The sequence below is a fragment of the Terrapene carolina genome, unplaced genomic scaffold (genome assembly GCF_002925995.2).
Source record: "Terrapene carolina triunguis isolate 2854851 unplaced genomic scaffold, T_m_triunguis-2.0 Scaffold211, whole genome shotgun sequence".
Lineage (NCBI taxonomy): Eukaryota > Metazoa > Chordata > Testudines > Emydidae > Terrapene > Terrapene triunguis.
This window is the reverse complement of record NW_020664562.1, coordinates 39018318-39040568: the sequence shown is the minus strand read 5'-3', so window position 1 is coordinate 39040568 and position 22251 is coordinate 39018318. Positions and strand designations below refer to the sequence as shown.

At 40.5% G+C, this 22251-nt stretch overlaps 1 protein-coding gene across 1 annotated transcript in view; it reads left to right on the top strand.

The window, feature by feature from the left end:
- Positions 1-22251, top strand: part of LOC112115928 (dolichyl pyrophosphate Man9GlcNAc2 alpha-1,3-glucosyltransferase) — a 41481-nt gene that overhangs the window by 93 nt on the left and 19137 nt on the right. Inside the window, exons 2-5 of the mRNA XM_024213153.2 lie at positions 10120-10230; positions 14375-14459; positions 17849-17938; positions 18952-19040. Of these exons, the coding sequence (XP_024068921.1) occupies positions 10149-10230; positions 14375-14459; positions 17849-17938; positions 18952-19040 (346 nt within the window). The 5' untranslated portion in view covers positions 10120-10148. The remainder of the gene's footprint in view (positions 1-10119; positions 10231-14374; positions 14460-17848; positions 17939-18951; positions 19041-22251) is intronic.

Genomic DNA, 22251 nt, shown 5'->3' with positions numbered 1-22251 from the left:
GCTCCACGGGTGTCACCAGGGGGCGGGACCTCCGGAGCCGCGGCGGGAGGTTCACGGGGGTTTGGCGGGTGCCCTAGCCGCCATACGTGAAGGGGGCGCGCGTGGGGCCCTCTGCTGTGAGACCGGCAGGGGAGGAGGGGCTGGCTGGAAGGGCATGATCCTGTCAGCTGGGACACACGCCCCCCAGTGTAGAGCCCTGAAGGGGAAGGGGGGCATGCCGCCCTGGCCCCTCTACGTCTGCCGCCTTCCCTTTGACAGGGGGAGTGTGTGGCCTCCCCCCTCCGCCCCGGACTGTCGTGGGCAGGGCGGGTTGCCGTTGGGCTCAAAGTGGAGTCCCCTATCGGTGCTGAGAGGTGGGTGTGGGTCTAGGGTGACCAGACAGCAAATGTGAAAAATCGGGACGGGGTGGGGGGTAATAGGAGTCTATATAAGAAAAAGACGCAAAAATTAGAACTGTCCCTATAAAATCGGACGTCTGGTCACCTAGGGTTACCATACGTCCGGTTTTTCCCGGACATGTCCGGCTTTTTGGTAATCAAACCCCCGTCCGGGGGGAATTACCAAAAAGCCGAACATGTCCAGGAAAAATACCGCCGGCCGGGCACTTCCCCTAACGCGGCTGCTCTGCTCCTCCCCTGACTCTTCGGCTCTGTTTAAGAGCCGAGCTGCCCGAGCGCTCCGGCTTCGGGCAGCCCCCGTTCCTCTGGACCCCAGCCGCCAGCCGGGCACTTCCCCTCCCAGGCTCCAGCTGCGCTGGGGAAGCGCCGGCCAGGGGCGCAGGGTCTGGGGGCTGCCCGGCAAACCGTGAAGCCGGTAGCACTCGGGCAGCCTTTTTCGCGTGGCTGGGAGGGAGGAGGGGGAGTTAGGGCGGGGACTTTGGGGAAGGGGCGGAGTTGGGCAGGGAAGGGGCGGAGTTGGGGCGGGGCTGGGAGTGGGAAAGGGGTGGGGCCAGGGCCCCGTGGAGTGTCCTCTTTTTTTATTTTTTGAGTATGGTAACCCTAGGTCACCCTATGTGGGTCTGTCCTGGTGTTTGTGGTGGGGATGGGGTCCTCTGCATACCGAGTAGGTAGTGGACCCCATCCCCATCATCGAGAGAAATCAACTGATTGACAAATATATATTGGTTGCCTTTTCCTCTTACCGTGCTGAGCAGCAGTTGGATTTCATCATAGTGCTCATCACATGCCTAATGACATCACACACAAACATATGGGGGGCACACTAGCTAGAGGCCATTAGTCTAGGGATCTTCTCTGAGGCTTTTTCTTCCTTTGCCTTCTTTATTAAAAAATATTTGTCTGAAACTGCCATCTTTGTTCAAGCACATCAGCGGCTTCTTCCTCTCCTTTCTCATCATATCCTTATTTAATTCAATTCTGAAGCACTTAGAGGAGAGGAAAGTGATCAGGAACAGTCAGCATGGATTCACCAAGGGCAAATCATGCCTGACTAACCTAATTGCCTTCTATGAGGAGATAACTGGGTCTGTGGATGAGGGGAAAGCAGTGGATGTGTTATTCCTTGACTTTAGCAAAGCTTTTGATACAGTCTCCCACAGTATTCTTGCCAGCAAGTTAAAGAAGTATGGGCTGGATGAATGGACTATAAGGTGGATAGAAAGCTGGCTAGATCGTCGGGCTCAACGGGTAGTGATCAACGGCTCCATGTCTAGTTGGCAACCGGTTTCAAGGGGAGTGCCCCAGGGGTCGGTCCTGGGGCCGGTTTTGTTCAATATCTTCATTAATGATCTGGAGGATGGCGTGGACTGCACTCTCAGCAAGTTTGCAGATGACACTAAACTGGGAGGAGTGGTAGATACGCTGGAGGGTAGGGACAGGATACAGAGGGACCTAGACAAATTAGAGGATTGGGCCAAAAGAAACCTCATGAGGTTCAACAAGGACAAGTGCCGAGTCCTGCACTTAGGACGGAAGAATCCCATGCACTGTTACAGACTAGGGACCGAATGGCTAGGAAGCAGTTCTGCAGAAAAGGACCAAGGGGTTACAGTGGACGAGAAGCTGGATATGAGTCAACAGTGTGCCCTTGTTGCGAAGAAGGCTAACAGCATTCTGGGCTGTATAAGTAGGGGCATTGCCAGCAGATCGAGGGACGTGATCGTTCCCCTCTATTCGACATTGGTGAGGCCTCATCTGGAGTACTGTGTCCAGTTTTGGGCTCCACACTACAAGAAAGATGTGGAAAAATTGGAAAGAGTCCAGCGGAGGGCAACAAAAATGATTAGGGGGCTGGAGCAAATGACTTATGATGAGAGGCTGAGGGAACTGGGATTGTTTAGTCTGCAGAAGAGAAGAATGAGGGGGGATTTGATAGCTGCTTTCAACTACCTGAAAGGGGGTTCCAAAGAGGATGGATCTAGACTGTTCTCAGTGGTACCTGATGACAGAACAAGGAGTAATGGTCTCAAGTTGCAGTTGGGGAGGTTTAGGTTGGATATTAGGAAAAACTTTTTCACTAGGAGGGTGGTGAAGCACTGGAATGGGTTACCTAGGGAGGTGGTGGAATCTCCTTCCTTAGAGGTTTTTAAGATCAGGCTTGACAAAGCCCTGGCTGGGATGATTTTCTTGGGAATTGGTCCTGCTTTGAGCAGGGGGTTGGACTAGATGAGCTCCTGGGGTCCCTTCCAACCCTGATATTCTATGATTCTATGATTAAGGAGTCACAATGGTAAAAGACTGGAAATGCCTCATACAAAATTATAACTGGAGTTGAACAAAACTCATCCATTTCTGTTTACAAGGGTCCAAGCCAATAGATTTTCTTGGGATAAGTCCCAGAGGTTTGCTGTCTTGGCCTGTGTTTTTGCCTGGTCCATTTATAAATGAACAGTATTTCATAAGATAACACAGAGAGAAATTAATAATTAATCACTAGCAAAATACAACTCTAATTTGCCAATGTTGCTTAATTTTTTCAGCCATGGTGGTTTGTGAGATGTCAGCACTGAAAAAACATCATTGTGATTCCATTTTGCCTTTTGACCCCTCCGCTTCATTGTAATGTGATTTTAGTGGCTGCTATATCAAGAACTGAGATCTAGAACTAACACCATACCACGAGACCTTGTAATCATAGCCTGACTGCAGAGAGTATAAAACATGGATCTATAAAATCGTGCTGGTATTGAAATGAGTGTCAGGATAAGGAAAATGATAATCAGAATGACTAGATTTGATAACTTGGGTGTCACCTATTTTCTAATGTATGTTCAGTTTTGTTGGTGGTGTTGAATGTGATTGAATGGTTTCCCAAAATATTAAAAAATGCTAATTATTGCACCTCAGCTGCCATTTCCTCTCTGGTCAAGGGTTTAGAGACTTTGGAGCTGCTGCTGACATTTTAAGTATTTCCTTTTCTACATTTGACAGGAGCTTCAACACTCTAATGAAGTTAAAGTTTTACTTAACATTCAGTAACAACAAAAATATAAATGACAAGCTGAGGTCTAAAGTTTCATGGCTTGACAAAACAGAGAAACACTGTGGTGGAACAGTACAAATGCTTTCATGACTAGTACCTTTTCTTAAGCACTCATCCTGAACCAGTAATCAGAAAGGAATTTTTTTTTTCGGAGTCACAACAGCATTATGCACCTGCACCCAGTGAGGTGGCAGATTCCTGTTCAAATCCTATCTCCTCATCAGGCAGAGGGGGGACTTAAACCAGGAGTCTCCCACATTCCAGGTGAGAATCTTTAGGTCAGTGGTTAAGGTAATAAGTGAGGTCCTCCTTTCTCCCCTCCCTCCAGTCATTTTGTGAAGTTAGTCCGTGTCTTAGCACACCTACTGGATTGGGCCCGACACACAGTTTAGGCAAAGGAACATCTGTCTTCCCCCTGATATGTGGGTTGCTTAGTTGGGAGATTGGTGTCCAGGCACCTAGAGTGAATCAGTGGTGCATATGCTCAGAGGCAGGAATGTAGGTGCCTAGGGAACTTCTACTGCAAAAACTTAGGTGCTGGGTGAGTTTAGCTACCTACAGAGTTAGACAGAAGCTGAGTGGGAGTTTTGTGGATTGCAGTGGTGCCTAAAAACGTGACTTAGGTGCCTGAGTATATTTGTGGCCAGGACTGGCCTGAGGCGGCTGCCTCAGGTGCCAGATGGTGGGGTGCCACTAGGACCCAGAGTGTAGAAAATTGTGTCTGCTGCTGGTGCATATGTATTCTCTCTGCTCTAGATGCACAGAGATGGTGGAGTGCTGTGCTGGAGGAAGAAGGGCACAAGAGACATAACAGGCAGGCAGGAGAAAAGGTGAGAGGGAATAACAGAAAGCAGCAGGAGCTGTAGAGAGAGAGAGGAGGAGGAGCCTCCTATGTACCTCTCTAGCACCCCCGGGAGCCTGGACTGATTAACACCAGCTTCTCATGGAGCTTCCTGTTTCCTGCTGCTTCCCTGAACCCACTTGAGGAGAACAGGCAGTCAACTGAAGTAGTAGGAGCCAGTTAGGCCCTTAAGATGCTGATATCTTCCCTCCCTCAGGCCCTGCTACCAGCCTGCTTATTTGTCCCCTTCAATTGAGTGTTGAGAGCCACTATAGCTGGCACAGAACAGCAGTCATGAGTGAAAGAAGAAAACGCCCCTCTGGGGCAGCATTCAGAAAAAGAAAGAAAGCAAAGGAAGCTTTTCTATCTAAGCAGGAAGGAGCTCTCCTGAGATACATAGACACAAATGTTCACGGTGAGCCCCCCGGCCCCAGTGAGGATGTGAGTGGTGAGGTGATGCCTGATCTTCCAGTTAGTCAGAGTGCAGGTGACCTGGCAGCTACTGCAGCATCCATATCTCCATCTCAAATGGATGTAACCATGCACATTCCTGAAAAAAAGTGTAGATCAGAGAAGAGTGTGGTGGAGGCGCAAGAAACAGCTGCTGCTGAGTTTATTTCCTTAAGTCTAGATGATCCAGGACTGTGGACCCACTTGAGCAGTAGCCTGAGGGACTTCCTTGTACTGCATGGGCCACAGCAAGTGAAAAACTTTATGTTCCCCAAAGACAATGAAAATAGCCATTTCCATCCAACACATTACTGTCAAGAAATCCCCAATGGTGACAAAGTGGAGAGGCCATGGCTTATGTACTCAAAAACCCAGAATGCTGCTTACTGTTTTTGTTGCAAACGCTTCCAGTTTAATGTTCCAGCCACATCGGGTTCTACAGGAACAAAGGACTGGAAAAATCTGGCTAGAAATCTGGCATGCCATGAAGAGGCAGCAAATCACCAGAGAGATACCATAGGTGGAAAGAGCTTGAGATGAGACTAAGGTTAAAGGCCACCATAGATTATCAGCATCAAGAGAAGATTGTATCAGAGTCTCTTTACTGGCAAAATGTTCTGAAAAGGCTCATTGCCATTGTGAGAATGCTTGCTACCCAAAACCTAGCACCGTGTGGCACTTCAGATCAGCTGTATGTGCCAAACAATAGAAACTTCCTTAAAATTGTGGAGCTGATGGCTGAGTTTGATGCTGTACTCCAGGAGCATCTAAAAAGAGTCACCACCCAAGAAATGTACACACACCACTACCTTGGAAAAACAATTCAAAATGAGATCATACAGTTACTGGCAACAAAAGTCAAACGGAAGATTGTGGCAGATCTGAAGTCAGCAAGATTTTACTCTGTTATTCTGGACTGCACACCTGACATCAGCCATACGGAACAAATGACTTTAATGGTGCATTTTGTAACAACAACAGAACCTAGTGAAAATGTCTCTGCAATGGTGACTGTCGGAGAGCATTTTCTAGAATTTATTGACATTGATGATACTACAGGAGCTGGTATGACAAATGTGCTTCTTAAAAAGCTGGAAGATATTGGAATTGCGATAGCTGACGTGAGAGGTCAGGGCTACGATAATGGTGCCAACATGAGAGGAAAGAACAGAGGAGTGCAGACATGGATCCGAGAGTTAAACCCTCAAGCGTTTTTTGTCCCATGCAGTTCTCATTCATTGAACTTGGTGTTCAGTGTTGCAGCATCAGCTTCTAGTGAGGCTGCTGAATTTTTAAATGTAATTCAAAGCATCTATGTATTTTTCTCTGCATCAACTCATCGATGGCAAATTTTGAAGCAACATCTGGGAACATCCTCTCTGACACTGAAACCACTGAGTGCTACACGATGGAAAAGTCGAGTGGAGGTAATAAAGCCTATTAAACACCAAATTGGGAAGATAGATGATGCCATAGTTTCCATTATGGAGGATAATGTTATGACAGGAACTGTTCGTGGGAGAACAGTGGCAGAGGGAAATGGAATCACCAGAAACATACATAACTTCAAATTTCTGTGTGGCTTACTGTTGTGGCATGACATACTGTTTGAAATAAATGTTGTAAGCAAGAGACTCCAAGGTATTGACCTTGATATATCTGGAGCAATGGAACAACTGGACAAAGCAAATTCATACCTACAGTCTTACCGGTCAGATGAGGGATTTCAAAATGTTCTGAAGCGTGCACAGAAGTTGGCAGAGGAACTTCACACTGAAGCTATTTTCCCACCCATTCAAGAATACAAGAGTCACTGAAGAAGAAGACATTTTGATTATGAGGCACGGGATAATCCCATAAGAGACCCCAAACAACAATTCAAATTTGAATTCTTTAATCAGGTGCTAGATTGTGCAATACAGTCAGTTGAAAAACGTTTCATGCAGCTCAGGGAACACAGCGGTATATTTGGGGTGTTGTCTGATATTCCAAAACACCTCACTATACCTGAAGACCTACACCAGCAATGCAGGGCACTAGAGACTGTGTTGACACATGATGACATGCGCGATATTGATGCAAGTGATTTAGATGAGGAACTGAAAGCCCTTTCAAGATACATTTCAGCAGGATCAACTCCAAAGGCTATTCTGGAATATATGTGCTCAAATAAGATGACCACCCTCTTTCCAAATGTTTTTGTTACTCTGCGCATACTTCTAACACTTCCTGTAACAGTTGCCAGTGGAGAACTCAGCTTTTCCAAGCTGAAGTTAATAAAAACACATCTAAGCTCCACAATGACACAAGAGAGGCTGGTCGGCCTTGCAACCGTCTCAATAGAGCATGAGCTGGCCCAGACTGTGGACCTTCAGGAGGCAGTTCAAATCTTTGCAACCAAGAAGGCACGGAAAGCACCACTTTGATTATTCAAACAGATAAAAGTTCCAGTGTTTACTAAGCAGACAAGAAAAGTTACATTTGCTGTTCTGGCGTTTGAAAGTTAAAATGAACAAGGCGTTTTAAGTTGTTAGTTCTCCTTTATTGGGGTAGGTAGCAGAGCAGTACCATGAGATGAGTAGAACAGGAAGAAGGCAGAATTGAGACCTTTCAAAGTTTTGGCCCAAGCGAGGGGATATGAGGGCGTCATTTGAGCTCCCCGCCTCAGGTGCCAAAATGTTGTGGGCCGGCCCTGTTTGTGGCTCCCACCATAGATGTTTTGTATTGTTATTACTACTATTTATTGTGCCTCCTATATCTACGCAGCACTTTCCTTATCAGAGTATGATGTGTTCTGTGCCCCAAGGAGCTTAGAGTCTAGCACAGACAAAACACAGGGTAACAGTTTAGGTAAAGGAAGATATGGAGCGATTATTAACAAGGAAGATAAAGTAGTATGGAATTCTTTAAGAACTGGGTTTTAAGGAGGAGAGAGAAAGAGGGAACTTGATAGACAAGAAAAAGGAGATTGTTCCAATAATAGGGAACTGTACGAAGGACCGTGAAGGCAAGAGTGGCAGCAGAAGATGAAAGGAGCAGGAGAAAATGAGAGTCTAGATATGGGCTAGGATGTGGTTATTTAAGACTTTACAAGTATCTTACATTTGATGGGATAAAAGAGAGGAAGCCAGAAAAGGGATTCATGATGGGGGCAGTTGTACAGCATGGTTGGAGGGGAAGATTACTTTAGCAGTGGTGTTTTGAATAGACTGGACCGAGGGCGCATTAGGGAGGAGAAGCTCATTGTTATCAATGTCAAGGTGAGAAATGTAAAAGATGGGCTTTAGCTGAGATATAGAGATTTTGGTGTAGAAAGTTTCACCCTGCATATCTTCTGTGATGGGTAGAGTGCCGTAAGTGGGAGGTGTGGTCCCTGGTTCCTTTTTGAATTTAAAACCAGTGTAAAAGAAGAAAGTAAAACTCACCTGCTGTGACTATGTTACACTTTCCCCCTCTGCAGGTAACATTTGTAATCCCTGTTTATAGAAATGGACTTCATGTTTTAATGAAACTTTAGAGACTGAGGGCCTAGTTCAGCCCCGGTTGGTATCAGACTCATGGGGCCAAAAGTAGGTTGGCTTCAGAGGAGTAGCACCCACATATGCCAGGACTGAATTTAATCCTGTTTCCAGGATATTAAAGATTTATTTGTTTTGTCTGCTATAAAAAAAGGTGAGGAATCCGAGACTGAAACGAAAGGCATGGCAATTAAGGAATAGTTTCTCTTAGGTGGGGCAATGCTTTTCATACTGTGGCCTGATGGGATAGCTGTGGAGTGTATATAAGAACCCAAACTAAAGCCAGAGGCTTCTCATTCTTATGGCTTTCCTGTGCTGTGTGGAGCTTAGCTCTCAGGGAGACTGCAGAAAGACATGCATGCTCATTCTCATAATTGGGTAAAAGAAAAAAAAACAGATAATACTTTTTCTTTCATGTTCTCTTTAATAAGTATTTCTTATTTAGCAAACTTTATAATTTATTTCAGAACTTTGGAATTAAACAGGGTACTCAACATAAGTCATCAGAAGCTGTTAAAATGTTTCTCTCTTTTAACTCTGTGGAGGAAGAGAAGAAACAAACAAATGTGAACATTGCTTACACTTAAAGATGAAGTGTTTTTAAATAAACAAATACTTGAACTGTTGGGATCTTAAATATTTGTCCAAATACGTAGATGGGCTTAAAACTCACATTTTGTAGTCAAATCCTCTTTGCTTAGTAGGATATCAGATTAGTTTTCTTCTGGTAGAATTGGTTGTGTTATAAATACCTAGTAAAGGGCAAGGGATACAGCCTCTTGCTTAAATTTAGACGTTAATGATATCATCAACCAAGTAAAAATCCTTTGACTTCTGAAATGTGTTTATTTGTAACTTTAAGGCTTCAGGTGTATCTAAAATCCTGACTTTTTTGTATATGTATATGTATATTTTTTAAAAAATTGTGTCTTATTTTAACAAGTAGTTTAGGATTTATTTATTTTAGTGAAAGTCTCAGTTGTTTTAAAAATATTTTTGTAAGAGACTAGAGCCCGATCCTGAAAACAATTAGTACCCAGTTGTGTAGAGTTTGCTGCTGTTAGTAGTCCTGTTAATGTAAATGGGACTAATCATTTCAGTAAGCTCTACTTCTGGGCATAAGATTTTGCCGAATCAGGTCTGTACTGAGTACTGGCGCAGTGACATTAATCAAACATCCATTCTTAGCCTATGTCATCATGTAAGCAAAAGATAATGCAGTAGAAAAAGTGGTTAAATGTCACATTATCAATTCTGTATTTGCTATTGCTAATTGATTAATGGTCAAGGAATTTGAGAAATTGTATAGAAATCCTTGAATATTTTTCAGGTTTTCAGTAGTAAGTAAGTTATTGAGCTGCTTTTGGATAGGAGCAGCCTCAGTATTTTCCCTCCTCAAACTTAAACACTGTAACAGGAAGTTTTTCAAATAACAATAATCATCCATAAAGAAACCACACTCCACCTGTATGTATTACATATACAGTCCCCAACATACTAAAGAGATGGAGTCTAATAATGTGTATGTGTGTACAGCATAACGTTGGTTTGAGATCTGGGTTCCTCTCAGTAGTTTGAAATCTTACACACTTCCTTTTTCCTTTGCCAGAAGCCTAGTCGGTTTGTGACTCAGAAATGGGAGGAGATATTTCTGTGTAGTGTTTGGTTTTATGCTTAGAAACTTTTCAGTGCTTGGAATAAACTGTCTAATCGCAGCATGCAGGAAGAAGCAATATTGCAACGTCACACTTATAGTGTGGGGCCGAGTGAGACTATCATCAGTGTCACTAAATTATGATGGGACTCCAAATGCATAAAGGAACAGAAACATAGGCAGAGCTACAATAGACTTTGTTTTCTTGTTTTCAGGTACCTTTGACTTGGTTTGAAGTGCAGCTATGGAAAAATGGAGCTTAATGACAATTACTGTCTTACTAGGACTTATTGTACGCTGGACGGTATCATTTGGTTCTTATTCAGGTAATGTATATTCACAGTCTGCAAAACAAATATATAAAGGTGAATTGCAAAGCTTTTGTTAAGAGTTAAAAACTTGTTTGTAAGGTTTCATAAATGGGAAGCAGTATATGGCCATATTATAATAGCCACCATGCCTCCCTAAGGTTCTGTCACGGCAGCGCTTTAACGTGCCTTGTGTGGTCACGGTGCAGCGCTGGGAGAGAGCTCTTAAAAAAACCCACCTTCATGAGGGGCGCAGCTTCCGGCACTGGGGGTACAGCTCCCAGCGCCGGTGCACTGTCTCCACTGGCGCTTTACAGCACTGAAACTTGCTGCACTCAGGGGGGGGGTTTCACAACCCTGAGCGAGAAAGTTGCAGCGCTGTAAATTGCAAGTGTAGACAAGCCCTTGAGACTCTTGAGCTGCCATTTTCTCTGGATTTAGCAATGAGCAACATCACAGCCACCACAATCAAAATGCTGAAAAAGCTATTCCATTCTAATCCTCCTATTTCTGTTAATCCTATCTTACAATGTCCCCCACTAAAATATGCTAGAAGGAATAAAAGAGCAGCCAGCTTTCCTTTCTTACACCTTAGATAATACAGTAGTTGCAGAGTAGCACTACAGCAATGGCTCTCAAACTTTTTTTTACTGGTGACCCCTTTCACATAGCAAGCCTCTGAGTGCGACCCCCCCATATAAATTAAGAGCGCTTTTATATATATTTAACACCATTATAAATGCTGGAGGCAAAGCAGGGTTTGGGGTGGAGGTTGACAGCTCACGACCCCACATGTAATAACCTCATGACCCCCTGAGGGATCCCGACCCCCAGTTTGAGAACTCCTGCACTACAACCTCATAGTACAGTTGGTCAATCTTGCTCTTCAAGCCTTACCACAAGTAAATTGTTCATTTAGTTAAAGCTGTACTGGTAGTAGTGAAGGCAAGGTTATACAAGTGGTCTGGAATGAAGGGTTAGATTTTTACACCCATCATCCATATTTGCCTGAATTTGTTATGAGATAAATCACAGTTGTATTGTTTATTGGATCCATTTCTCTCCCCCCCCCCCACCTCGTGCTGCCTGCAAAAGAACTAACATAAGTCTTTTCAAGACCTGATGGCTCTTCTAAATTGGCTGTTGGAAGCGTCAGTTAATTTGTACAAAGCTTGCTCTTTACTCCTTTGGTTAAACGCATCACACTTCCAATCCCTGCCTGCCAGAAGAAACACAGAGCAAGTTTGGGATCAACCCCTAATTTCTCTTAAGGTAGCTCAGAGCCTCACACTAAAGCCACAAGAATTGTCCAATATTTTTTTGTGAATAAATTGATGCATAACTTTTTGGTTTCATTTACTTGGAGTGCTCACTTGAAGTTAAACTGAAAATTTTCAAGCATGATTGTTTGATTTCATAATTTTTTAGTAAAGATGGTTGACTTGAGTGCCTTCTAAAGATGTACATTTGAGACCTCTCTGTTTTGTAGATAGCTTAGGTCTTTGAGAATTCATCTATTTAAACATACACACAAAATGCAATAACTTTTCTATTGCCACCATTGTGTTAACTTTTTATCTTGCTGTGCTGCATGCACTCACCCATGTTAAAGGGACACTGTTAATTAGATTTTATTTTAAATGGACTAATTCCAGAATGATCCAAGTTCTGAGACAGTACCCTTAAATTTTTTCATAAGGATTTTGTTGTTCCATAATTTATCCTTACAAAAGAATTTTCAGCAAGGGAGCAACTGAGTAAGGTCTAAATCCAGGAAAGCATATGCTTTACTTGAATCATGTGAGTACTACCATTGACTTTACTGGGACTATTTGTGTACTTGTTGGATCTAGGCCTAACTGACTATTCAGGGGAAACAGTAAACCTGATTATAAACCAGTGCTGTCAGATGCATAAAGTACTTTGGAAAAAATAGATGTTTTTAAGGAATGTAATTTTCAGGATGATGGAGTCCCTTTACTTTGCTTTGTCACTATTGCTCAGTGAGATCACACACTTGATCAAGAGATTAAAAGTAGTTGTTTGTTGTTCTCTGAAGCAGACCGTGCTAGTAATGCTGATTCAGGATAGTTCAGAATCGTGTGGCATCAATGACCAGACACAAGGAGGTTATTTCCACTCCCATTAACTATACTAGTGTTCTGTTGCTACATTATTTTATTTATCTTGTTGCTTGTCCTGTTATGCCTTTTTGAGGCAACACTAACCTTGTTGAGTTAGGGTTATGTTTGGGAGAGGACAAATAACTAATGTATGGCAGTGAAGGTCACCATCCAAGGCAGCATGGTCAAGGCTAGTTGGTTTTAGACAAAAGGAAAAGTAGTTTATAGTACATTTAGAGTCTAAGGACCAGATTTTGTCTTCTGATACATTTGCAAAGCTGCCATTAAGTGAGTAGAAGCCAACTGCATGTACCTGAAGGCAGAATTAGGCCCTTGAAATCTCAAACTTCCAGGCAGCAATAAAACTGAACAAAGCAAGGGTTGATTTAAAGTACCTGTATCTAGTATCTGGTGCATTTCTTATAAGAATGGAAAATTGGAATGCATGTGAACAACAATATATTTTTCGTCCATTCTGAATCCTAGTTGGCCATATATCTGCTGCCAACTTCAGAAAGGTGCATTAATTACTGTAGTAGGATTCCTTTTGCCTTTCTTGAATAAAGATCCCTTAGGTATAGTTGACTTGTTTTTCTGGGCTGGCTTTAGAGCATGCTAGTATTTACAAAATGTGAGTACCAATTACTGAGCTAGCAAATTATTTAATTCACCAGATAGCTGAATATATGATCTAATTCTCTTTCTTCACCTCTTTTGGAAAGAAATGGTGATAAAATTCCTGTATATCCACAAAAATCTTGAGAAGGTTAGAAAAATCTGGTTAATACCATTCCTTATATTTAGTAAATTCTGTGACAGATTCTTTCTGTCCAATAGATTTATCATTCCAGGGTGGGCATTGATGAGGCTTTTACTCCCAGATGACCTGACCTGTTTGGGATCCTTTTATCTGAACGTCTCTTATAGAAATAATGTATTCTCTTTGTGTGACCACAAACAAATCACATATATCTGTGCTTGTGTGAATCCCACAAACATAGATCATGTGAAAGAATTATAGATGGATTTCCTATATCTAAAAGAAACTCTTCAATCTCCATGAGGTTAGAGTCAATATCTCAGTGGAAGAAACTGTCTGCCTAGTTTCTGTTCTCAATAGGTAATCACAAGATAAAGGCAGCGAATAGTATGTATACAGTGGCTGCATAATGTGGGGCTACATAGTTAGACCACTTTGAGGAACTTGTTTGTGAACAAACCTATGAAGACTGCATTGATAAAGATTTTTCATGGCATACTGAACTAATTTCCCGAGAGCCTTGTAAATGGTGTATGTGTGTAAGACGCTTCCTTTGACATTGGTCATCACTCAGAACTACTACATAACAATCATTCAATTGAAAGATGTGGGAAAAAAAGATTCTGGTAAACAAAAATGGAACATAGACAGTCTGATAATTCAGAAAGCTTTGTAAAAATGAATTCTTCCTCTCAACCCACTCCATATATGGGGCCATTTTAATAGAATGATATTACATCGTACATTAGAAATAAGTAAACTGCTTACAATGTTAAGTCTCTGTTAAGAACTATGGGGGAAGGGCAATTTGTACGAAGGAGAAGGGCAACTCATTTACTGTTTTATTTCAGAAAAAGTAGTAGGCATATTCACACACAACAAATGTATAAGAATTCAGTAATCCTACATGGTCTTATTTCTGTGAAAATGCAACACTTTTCATGCTATACTTGATAACATTACCAATGACTTTATAAAATGGTCAGGCTACTGTATCTGTTTCTTGAAAATTGTATAAGTTGATAACTGCTCATCTCAGAAATATTCGTAAGACCAAAAGACAATACTTTGTAACAATACTTGTTCTATGTTACATATGTATGTTTTCTTTTAGGAAACATGATCCATTATTCATTCTGTCCCAATTTTAGATACTAATAATAGCAATGTACCCAGAACAAGTATGATATTAATTTCCAGATGCATTCTTGGACGAAAAGCAGTGTCAGAAACAAAAAATAAATTCGTAAGCCCTTTTTGCCATCTCTTGCTTTCTTAGGTGCAGGAAAACCACCTATGTATGGAGACTATGAAGCTCAGAGGCATTGGCAAGAAGTTACTTACAATCTACCCATCAAGCAATGGTATGTATCACTTTTAAATTTCAGGCTACGATGTGTAATGAAAAAATTCAACTTTAAGGTTCATAAAAGTAAGACTTGAGATTTTTAAATCTATTCAAAAGCTTTTTACCATTCTCTGAATTACTCTAAACAACCTGCCTCTCCCTATTCTTAGACTGAGATTCCATTATTTTTGCTTAATAAATGTGCAAGTGTTCAAAACTTAAATTTGATTTGTTAGATTTTTGTATGCAAAACAGAAAAGTTTGACAAGCAATAGTCTGAGAATGCAGTAAAAATACAAAGAATGTGCTACGTCTTAGCTCATCCTGTGTAAAAGTAATAATATGAGCAACTGCCATTGGAACTACAGGAGACCATAATCTTCTAGTTTAAAATATACAGTCTTCGGTATCTGTTGAATGAGGGTTTTCTGTTAAACGGAACAGGCCCTTGGGTACTGATAGTATTTCAGAAAGTGTATGTTTTACAGTATCTGGCTCATAGCTTTATGTATTATGCCTGTGTCTGTTGTTAGTAAGTAATTAACAATTGTTAGAATTATTAAGAATATCATACCTCTGGAATCTGCACCCTTGCGAAGACAGCCCACTTGTATTAATTTTTTGGGACACCAGGAGACTAGTATCTCAACTTGTATGTTCAATGGCTGAGTCTTGGAAGATTAAGCCTTGTTTTGGATAGGATGGACATGTCCACTATGGAAGGTTGCTACACTCCAACGTGTACAAGAACTGTTAAACTACAAAGGTTAAGAATCTGAGTAATTTTGGTAGCACTCATTTAAGTTTGCTATCTAGTAGAACTGTCCGTGCAGCAACAAATGAGTTGCAATATAAATTTGTTTTGCTTAGCTACAGGGAGACATTCTCTGAAGTTGCCAAGCTCCTAAAATATCTCTTCATATTTTCATAGACTTAAATCCTAATTTAATATTAGATATGCATGTACATGTAATTTTGCTGTGTTCCATGTTTATTCCTTTTGTTCAGAAACAAAGTATATTTAAAAAATTGCTGCAGTAAACTACAATATGATTTGTATATAGTTTCCTAGCATGAGATTTCTCTGAGCCAGAGGCTAGAATTTAAATCTTTGTCTTTTTTCCTGTCTTTCTTTAGAACACGTGCATATTTTTCCAAGGCTACGTTAATGACATCCTGTCTTCTTGTATTACTAATTAAAAATGTGGCAATTGTTACCTCTTGCTAAGTATCCGCTGATACATGTACTGTTTTCCCATTGAAATACAAGTTTAGGGAAGGATAAGAGTAAAATACACAAAGTAACTGGGAAGCTTACTAGTAAATTGCAGAATATTAAAATCCATGTGAAAGATCTGAGCTGTCTTGGCATGAGAAATCTTGAGTGTTAGGAGAAGAAGCAAAGATGCAGCTTAAAGAAATACGATTTATCATCAATTGTTCATAAGATACTCCAGGCAGCTCATAAGGAATTCAAGAAATATCATTTACTGTAATAAATGTCAAAAATTGGCTGCATTGGAGTGGGTAGACTGGAAAAGCCAAGAACTTGCCCCTTGGCAATTATAAAAGACTAGTCAGTCTGTTTCATTCTGAGATTTAAAGAGTCGATGTCTTATTTTTATAACTTTTATGTTCCTTGAATTAAACCTTCCTCCTTTCATCTGGAAGATGTGGCTAAATTCTAACGGCTGCCAGCCTTCCACAGAAACATTGACAAAGCAGAATTGTAGGCAGGAAAACCCTTTCCTTGTGTACCCTCACATATTGTCCTCCAGAGTTTTCTTTCTGAGGTAGAACTAGGTGAAGTGGTTATTGCTGACATATCTGATCCAGGTTCATGACTTTGTGTCAGCTATTTAGAAGGTATTACTTTGATAACTCAGTTATATCTGCTTTTAAATTTCCTTTAGGCCTTTGTTTCTTCTACATACTGGTAGAATTACACAGACGTGAGTGTGATCTCCCTCTGTATGAAACTCTAGTTTGTTCTTGTATGTCTGTCTGCCCCAGTTGCTTATGGTATACTTTTTAAGCTAAAAGTATGGGGTACAAGGTTCAAATTTCTCCAACAGTTGCTGTCATGTTTCACAAAACGCAGTATCTTATCAAAATCCCACTTCATTTGTCACTTACTCATTCCTGTCACTGATGATGAAAGGCAAGAGTCTGCCCTCAGACTTTAGCAACAACTCAAGACTAGGGTATTACTCTCTGCCTCTGTGTGAGGAACACCTGTTGATGTCCCTAAGATTTTCTTGTGTGGAAGAAAGCAGAACTGGACCCAAAATCCAGCATGTGGATCAGAGAAGGTGGACTCCTCCTTACAGTAGTTCTGTGTAAGCTCTCTACCTCCTTGTTTCACTCAGTGATGACACAGTCCAGCGTTGAGGACACAATGTTTTCTTCCAAAGTAACCAATTGTGATGTCACGAAAAATGGACATTGCAAAATGAATGTGTCGGGAGAAGCAGTTTTGGTCACAAAAAGGTTTCTTCGCACTTATATCATGCTGGGGCTCATCAGTGAAAGAAGTGAAATAGAGTGCGGCACCTGATTATTTAATGAGATCTAGGCACTATATGTTAACAAACTAGTACATATGTCTGTATATGCAAACATTGGGTATTGTATTGAAGAAAACATACACATTTCCTTTATAGGCTCGGTTTAAATCATTAATTGGCTCTGTGGCTACTTGTCTGCAGATGTTTTGCTGGCTTTGGCTCTGCAGGTTATTGAGCCTTCTACTAATCTGTGACGTTGCCCATCATGGAGCTAAATATGACAGTTGTGCAATATGTGAATTCAGTAAGGTTCACAAAGCATGTGAAAGGTGGCTGCAGACATCTTTATGAAGGAGGAGGGTTTTCCTGTCTCCAGTCAGGAACAAAACGGGTGAGCTGAAGAGTCCTCGAAAGGTATAAATGGGCCACCTAAGTCCAAAGAATAGAAATTGAGAACCTTAATATAAGGGAAACCTCCCTATAGCTGAGGTCAGATCAATACTCTTTAAAAACTGCCTTTTTTTTTTGAGCTCTGCTACGTCTGTGTTCTCTTTTTGTGGTTGGGCAAACTTTCTATTTCAGCCTTCTGCTGGAATAGCTCCTGGATCTGAAAAATGTAATTCATGACTGTGGATGGAGTTGGGGATGATCCTATCAAATCAGGAATTGTGGGTGTCAAGGTTCCTTCCCCACTCTGAACTTTAGGGTACAGATGTAGGGACCTGCATGAAAACCTCTAAGCTTCTCTACCAGCTTAGATCCCAATATTTAGTTCCTATGAATGTTTGACTATATGGTAGAGAGACACAGTTGGCTTAATGTGCAAACTCTTTAGGCTGATATGAAGTTACAATGCTGGAATCCTAGATCCATTTTTAAGTTTTCTTTTGTTTTTCAGGTACTTCAATACCAGTGACAATAATCTGCAATACTGGGGCCTTGATTATCCACCCCTTACTGCTTATCACAGTCTCTTGTGTGCTTATGTGTAAGTTAATCATTTTAGGATTATTTTAAATGTTTGCTATTGGTGGAGAATGAAAGAAAAAACAAATGCATTCTCCCCCTCCTCCCAGAGGAGAGGAACAAAACAAATGGCAGGGATTTACCTCTTTGGCATAGTTCACTTATTATGTGCAATTATGGAGCCGTAGAAATAATAGAATAGATGTGGCGTTATTACTTCAACCCTCTTGCTTCAAACCTGATCCTGCATTTGTTCCACATTGAAATCAGTTGGGGGGCTTTGCCTACAACGGGACTGCAGGATCAGTTTCTCTTGTATTCCAGTGCCTCCAGTGGGTGCAGATTACATTTTAGCTGATGGGTCATAGTTATAGCTTCCTGAATAGGTCATTTAGGATCAGCGATGTACCTAGGAAGGCACGTCAGAGATTGTTTACAGCAAATGGAAAATTAATCTTGTATTGAGAGCCCAAGTGGCATTTGATGAGTGGATCCTACGTGATACCCTGTAAATGTAATTCTGTTATTGGGATGTTCTTCCTGTATGGTCTTTAACTAGTATTAGAACAGCTTTTAGAAAACTGGAGTGTTCTGTTCAGGGGCAGACAGAAAAAGGGTGCTGCAGGTCAGGTTAAGATGCACTGGCAGAGCTATGTGGAGAAAGTTTGCTTCACATCTGTCTGCACTATGCCTACTTTCTGTTAACACTTAAAAAAATCACAAGTTAGCTTTCAGTTTGAGAAGTGCTGAATGACAGTAATAGGATTAAATGATAGTAATAGAATTAAATCTTTATCAGCACAAGATAACTATTTTCAGTTTTTGTATTGCTGATTAGCAGCTAAATACGATAAAATAAACTGGTCTAGTGGTGAGGAAACCCCTTCCCTGGTCACTATTGCTTTTGATAAAGTTTGCCTCGTTCATCTTAATCCTCTGAATATGCCCCTGTGCATATCATTTTTATTGCTGAAGAGAACGTAAAGGGAAATGAGAACTGTCTACATTTTGATGTGTCTATACTTTGTTTTACAGTGCAAAGTTAATAAATCCCGATTGGATTGCTCTCCACACATCCCGTGGGTATGAGAGTCAGCCACATAAGTTATTCATGCGTGCAACAGGTAGAAAAATTGCATTTCCTTAACATAATCATCTACGTTTTTCTAGCTCACTAATTTAGCACATTTAATTTGGCATCCCTTGTTGTTGTTGTTGTTGTTGTTGTTTTATTTTTTTTGGGTCAATTTCTGCTGCAAAACTGACTGATCTGAGGGCATTGCAGGTCTGGCACTGTTAACTAAGCCTCTGTGTCTTTTCAGTTCTGCTCACACTTGTGAAAGTAGCAGATAGTGTTAAACTTAAGGCAGAATCTTTAAATTGAACTGGTTTTAGTAACAACTTTAAAAGGATATTTTCCAGCAGTTTGGATCTCAAATTTAAATTTTAAAGGTGACGTGCAAAGGATTTTTTAAAATGGATTTTCTACCTTTCTAGTTCTTTATGATATCTAAAAAAGGCCTGAAGGTTTTATTTTTTTAAATTCTGCTTGGTTTTTATCTTGAAACTATCAAGTGTATCAAGACTGGCCATTAATGAATTCGGAGAAGGAACTCTTAGGGGTTTCAAGGATATTTACTGTGAGTTTTCATATCTTAATTGGAGGGGCAGGTATTTAATCTTTATAACAAAGACAACCTTTCTCCAAAATGTTTACCAGCCACTGGAATTAAATAGCTGTTAACAAAAACATGCAAAATCAAAGTGTTTTAAACAGTGTCATTAAAAATCTCAAAATCAGTTTTCTGACCATATCAGGCCTTTGAACAGCCTCTATAATGAAAATGTAATGTAATACATTCTGACTCCATTAAAATAGCAAATAATTTCATTTCTTCTCATGGACATGTTAGTGGGACAGCTGTCGATGGGGCCAGTGGCTTCTAGCAAGTGGAGAATACTGGGAGCAGTGATGTGACAGTAGCCATAAGGCAGCCAAATCACCCCATTATTTTTTTAAAGTTTAGTCATACCTTTTGCTTCACATGGCAGTGCAGAGTCCTATAAAATGACTGTGCTGGGTGAGTATCCTTATTTGCTGATTATATTGAGCAGAATCTGATGTTCATCAATAGAAATTTCTTGTGTTGCCCACAAACCTTTCAGTGTGGTTTCTAGTAATTGATTATATTTAGAAAAAAATCACTAGGATGAAATTACCCTTGAAATGGTCTTTATTAATGTTCAAATCAACACGCTTGACAAAATATTGATGTACAAACTAAGAAAACTGGTATACGTTCTTTTAACATAGCCATTAAACTAGTGCATCGGGATTACAAAATTCAGTACAGTTGAATGTTGACCATTGGTGTTATACTTTTAAATTTTGAACATATACACTTGAAAACATTTTCTCCAAGAAGTGACAAGTTGATAATGTTTCACAGACTGAGTAAGCCCTGTGGACTTGCTCATTTTGGGTTTGCTCCTTCAGGGTGCTGAGCACTAGGCCCCAGATCAAGGAAAGCACTTAGCAGATTCTTAACTCTAAGCACGAGTCGTTGCATTGAATTTAGTGGACTGTTCACATGCCTAAGTGCTTTGCTGGATTAGGGCCTTAGTGCAGGATCAATCCTTTGTTCTTTCTAAATTGAAAAATATGCAGCAACACAAATTATGTTTTTGTAGAGAAACAGGCCAAGATTTTCAAAAGTGACTAGTGATTTTTGGTGTCTCAATTTCTTGGTGCCGAACATGAGACATCTTAAAGGGGCATGATTGTCAGAAAGTGCTGAGACATGCACTCTGAAAAATAGGTCCCTTCAAGTTCTCTCAGATTCACCACCCCAAATCACTAGTGAATTTTTAAAATTTAGACCCCAATATTTGAAATTTTAAGTCCCAACACTTTAATAATAGAATCGCAGAAATGCTGGACTAGAAGGGACCTTGAAAGGTCATCAAGTCCAGCTCACTGCACTAAGGCAGGACCAAGCAAACCTAGACCATCCCTGACAGGTTTGTCCAACCCGTTATTAAAAGCTGTTCCATAACTTAACTACCTTTCAGTTAGAAAGTTTCCTCTAATACCTAACCTAAATGTCCCTTGCAGCAGATTAAGCCCATTACATCTTGTCATACCTTCAGTGGACATGGAGAACAACTGACCACCATCCTCTTTATAACAGCCCTGAATGTGTTCTAGAGAAACAAGTCACAAAACTGGGATCTTTATTCTGCTGGTCTCACACCTTCCTTTCCTTAGAATAATGAAATCTATCCTTCAAAGTCAGTTTTTCTTTAAACTTTATTTCCTTTGAATATCTTGTTTTGCAATTTTGCTTCCTCTCATCAGAAGGGTGAAGGCTCAAACAAGATATTACTAGAATATTTGTAAATATACTCTTACTTATATGAATGGAAATTTTGGGATGCAAAAGTTTTGAAGAATGAGTCACTTTTAGAAATATTTCCGATTGTATATAGGGCTGTATGGAAAAACAAAAGAATTAAGAAAGATTAAGTGAGAATAAGTATTATCCATAATGACAGAAATACTGAGACATTTTAATCGTACAATACAGATGTTGTAGAGTAATCGTAAATAAGTGCTTCCAAAAACACCAACCTTCCCCCATCTATGCAAAGTTTGAACTAACTTATAGGTGGTACCACTAGCTTGTACTTTCAAGTATATGAATGCTTTATGAATTAGTACAACTTATTTGCATAAGGCATATCTCCTCTTTTTTTGTATGTGTCATGTCTGTTTTAGGCTGCTATTTACATCATGATGTGTATGTGGATGTAATTCCAAACAAATTAAATTGACATGTGTGTTTAAAACTTTCCCCCCTCTCTCATGTGATAATTATACTATCTGTAAATAGTAGGTAGTGAGAACAAGGTGAGGTATATGTTTTTTGATTTTGGAAGAGATACAGTAAAACCTGCCAAGAGCGACCACTTATGGAAGTTAGCAAAAGTGGTTGCTTGTAAGAGGTGGTCTCTTTTCAAAGGTTTGCTGTAAAATGGGCACTTTAACGATGTACAGAAAGGCTACAATTGTTACCAGTGTTTCATGTTTAATTTTAATTGTCTTTTAAATGAACATTACATACAGTATACAATACAGTACTGAATTTAAAATCTCTTGGTGGGTTTATTAATACAGTAGTACAGTATTTGTTAGTCAAGAGGAAATTCAGTACACTAATTTAAGTGCTTATTTTCTAGACTGAAGCCGAAAGAAAATTAGAGGTACCTGTGTTATCAAAAAGTCCTGGTTTCATTCTACAGTAGCCTGTATTTATTTGAAAAAGTTCACTTATT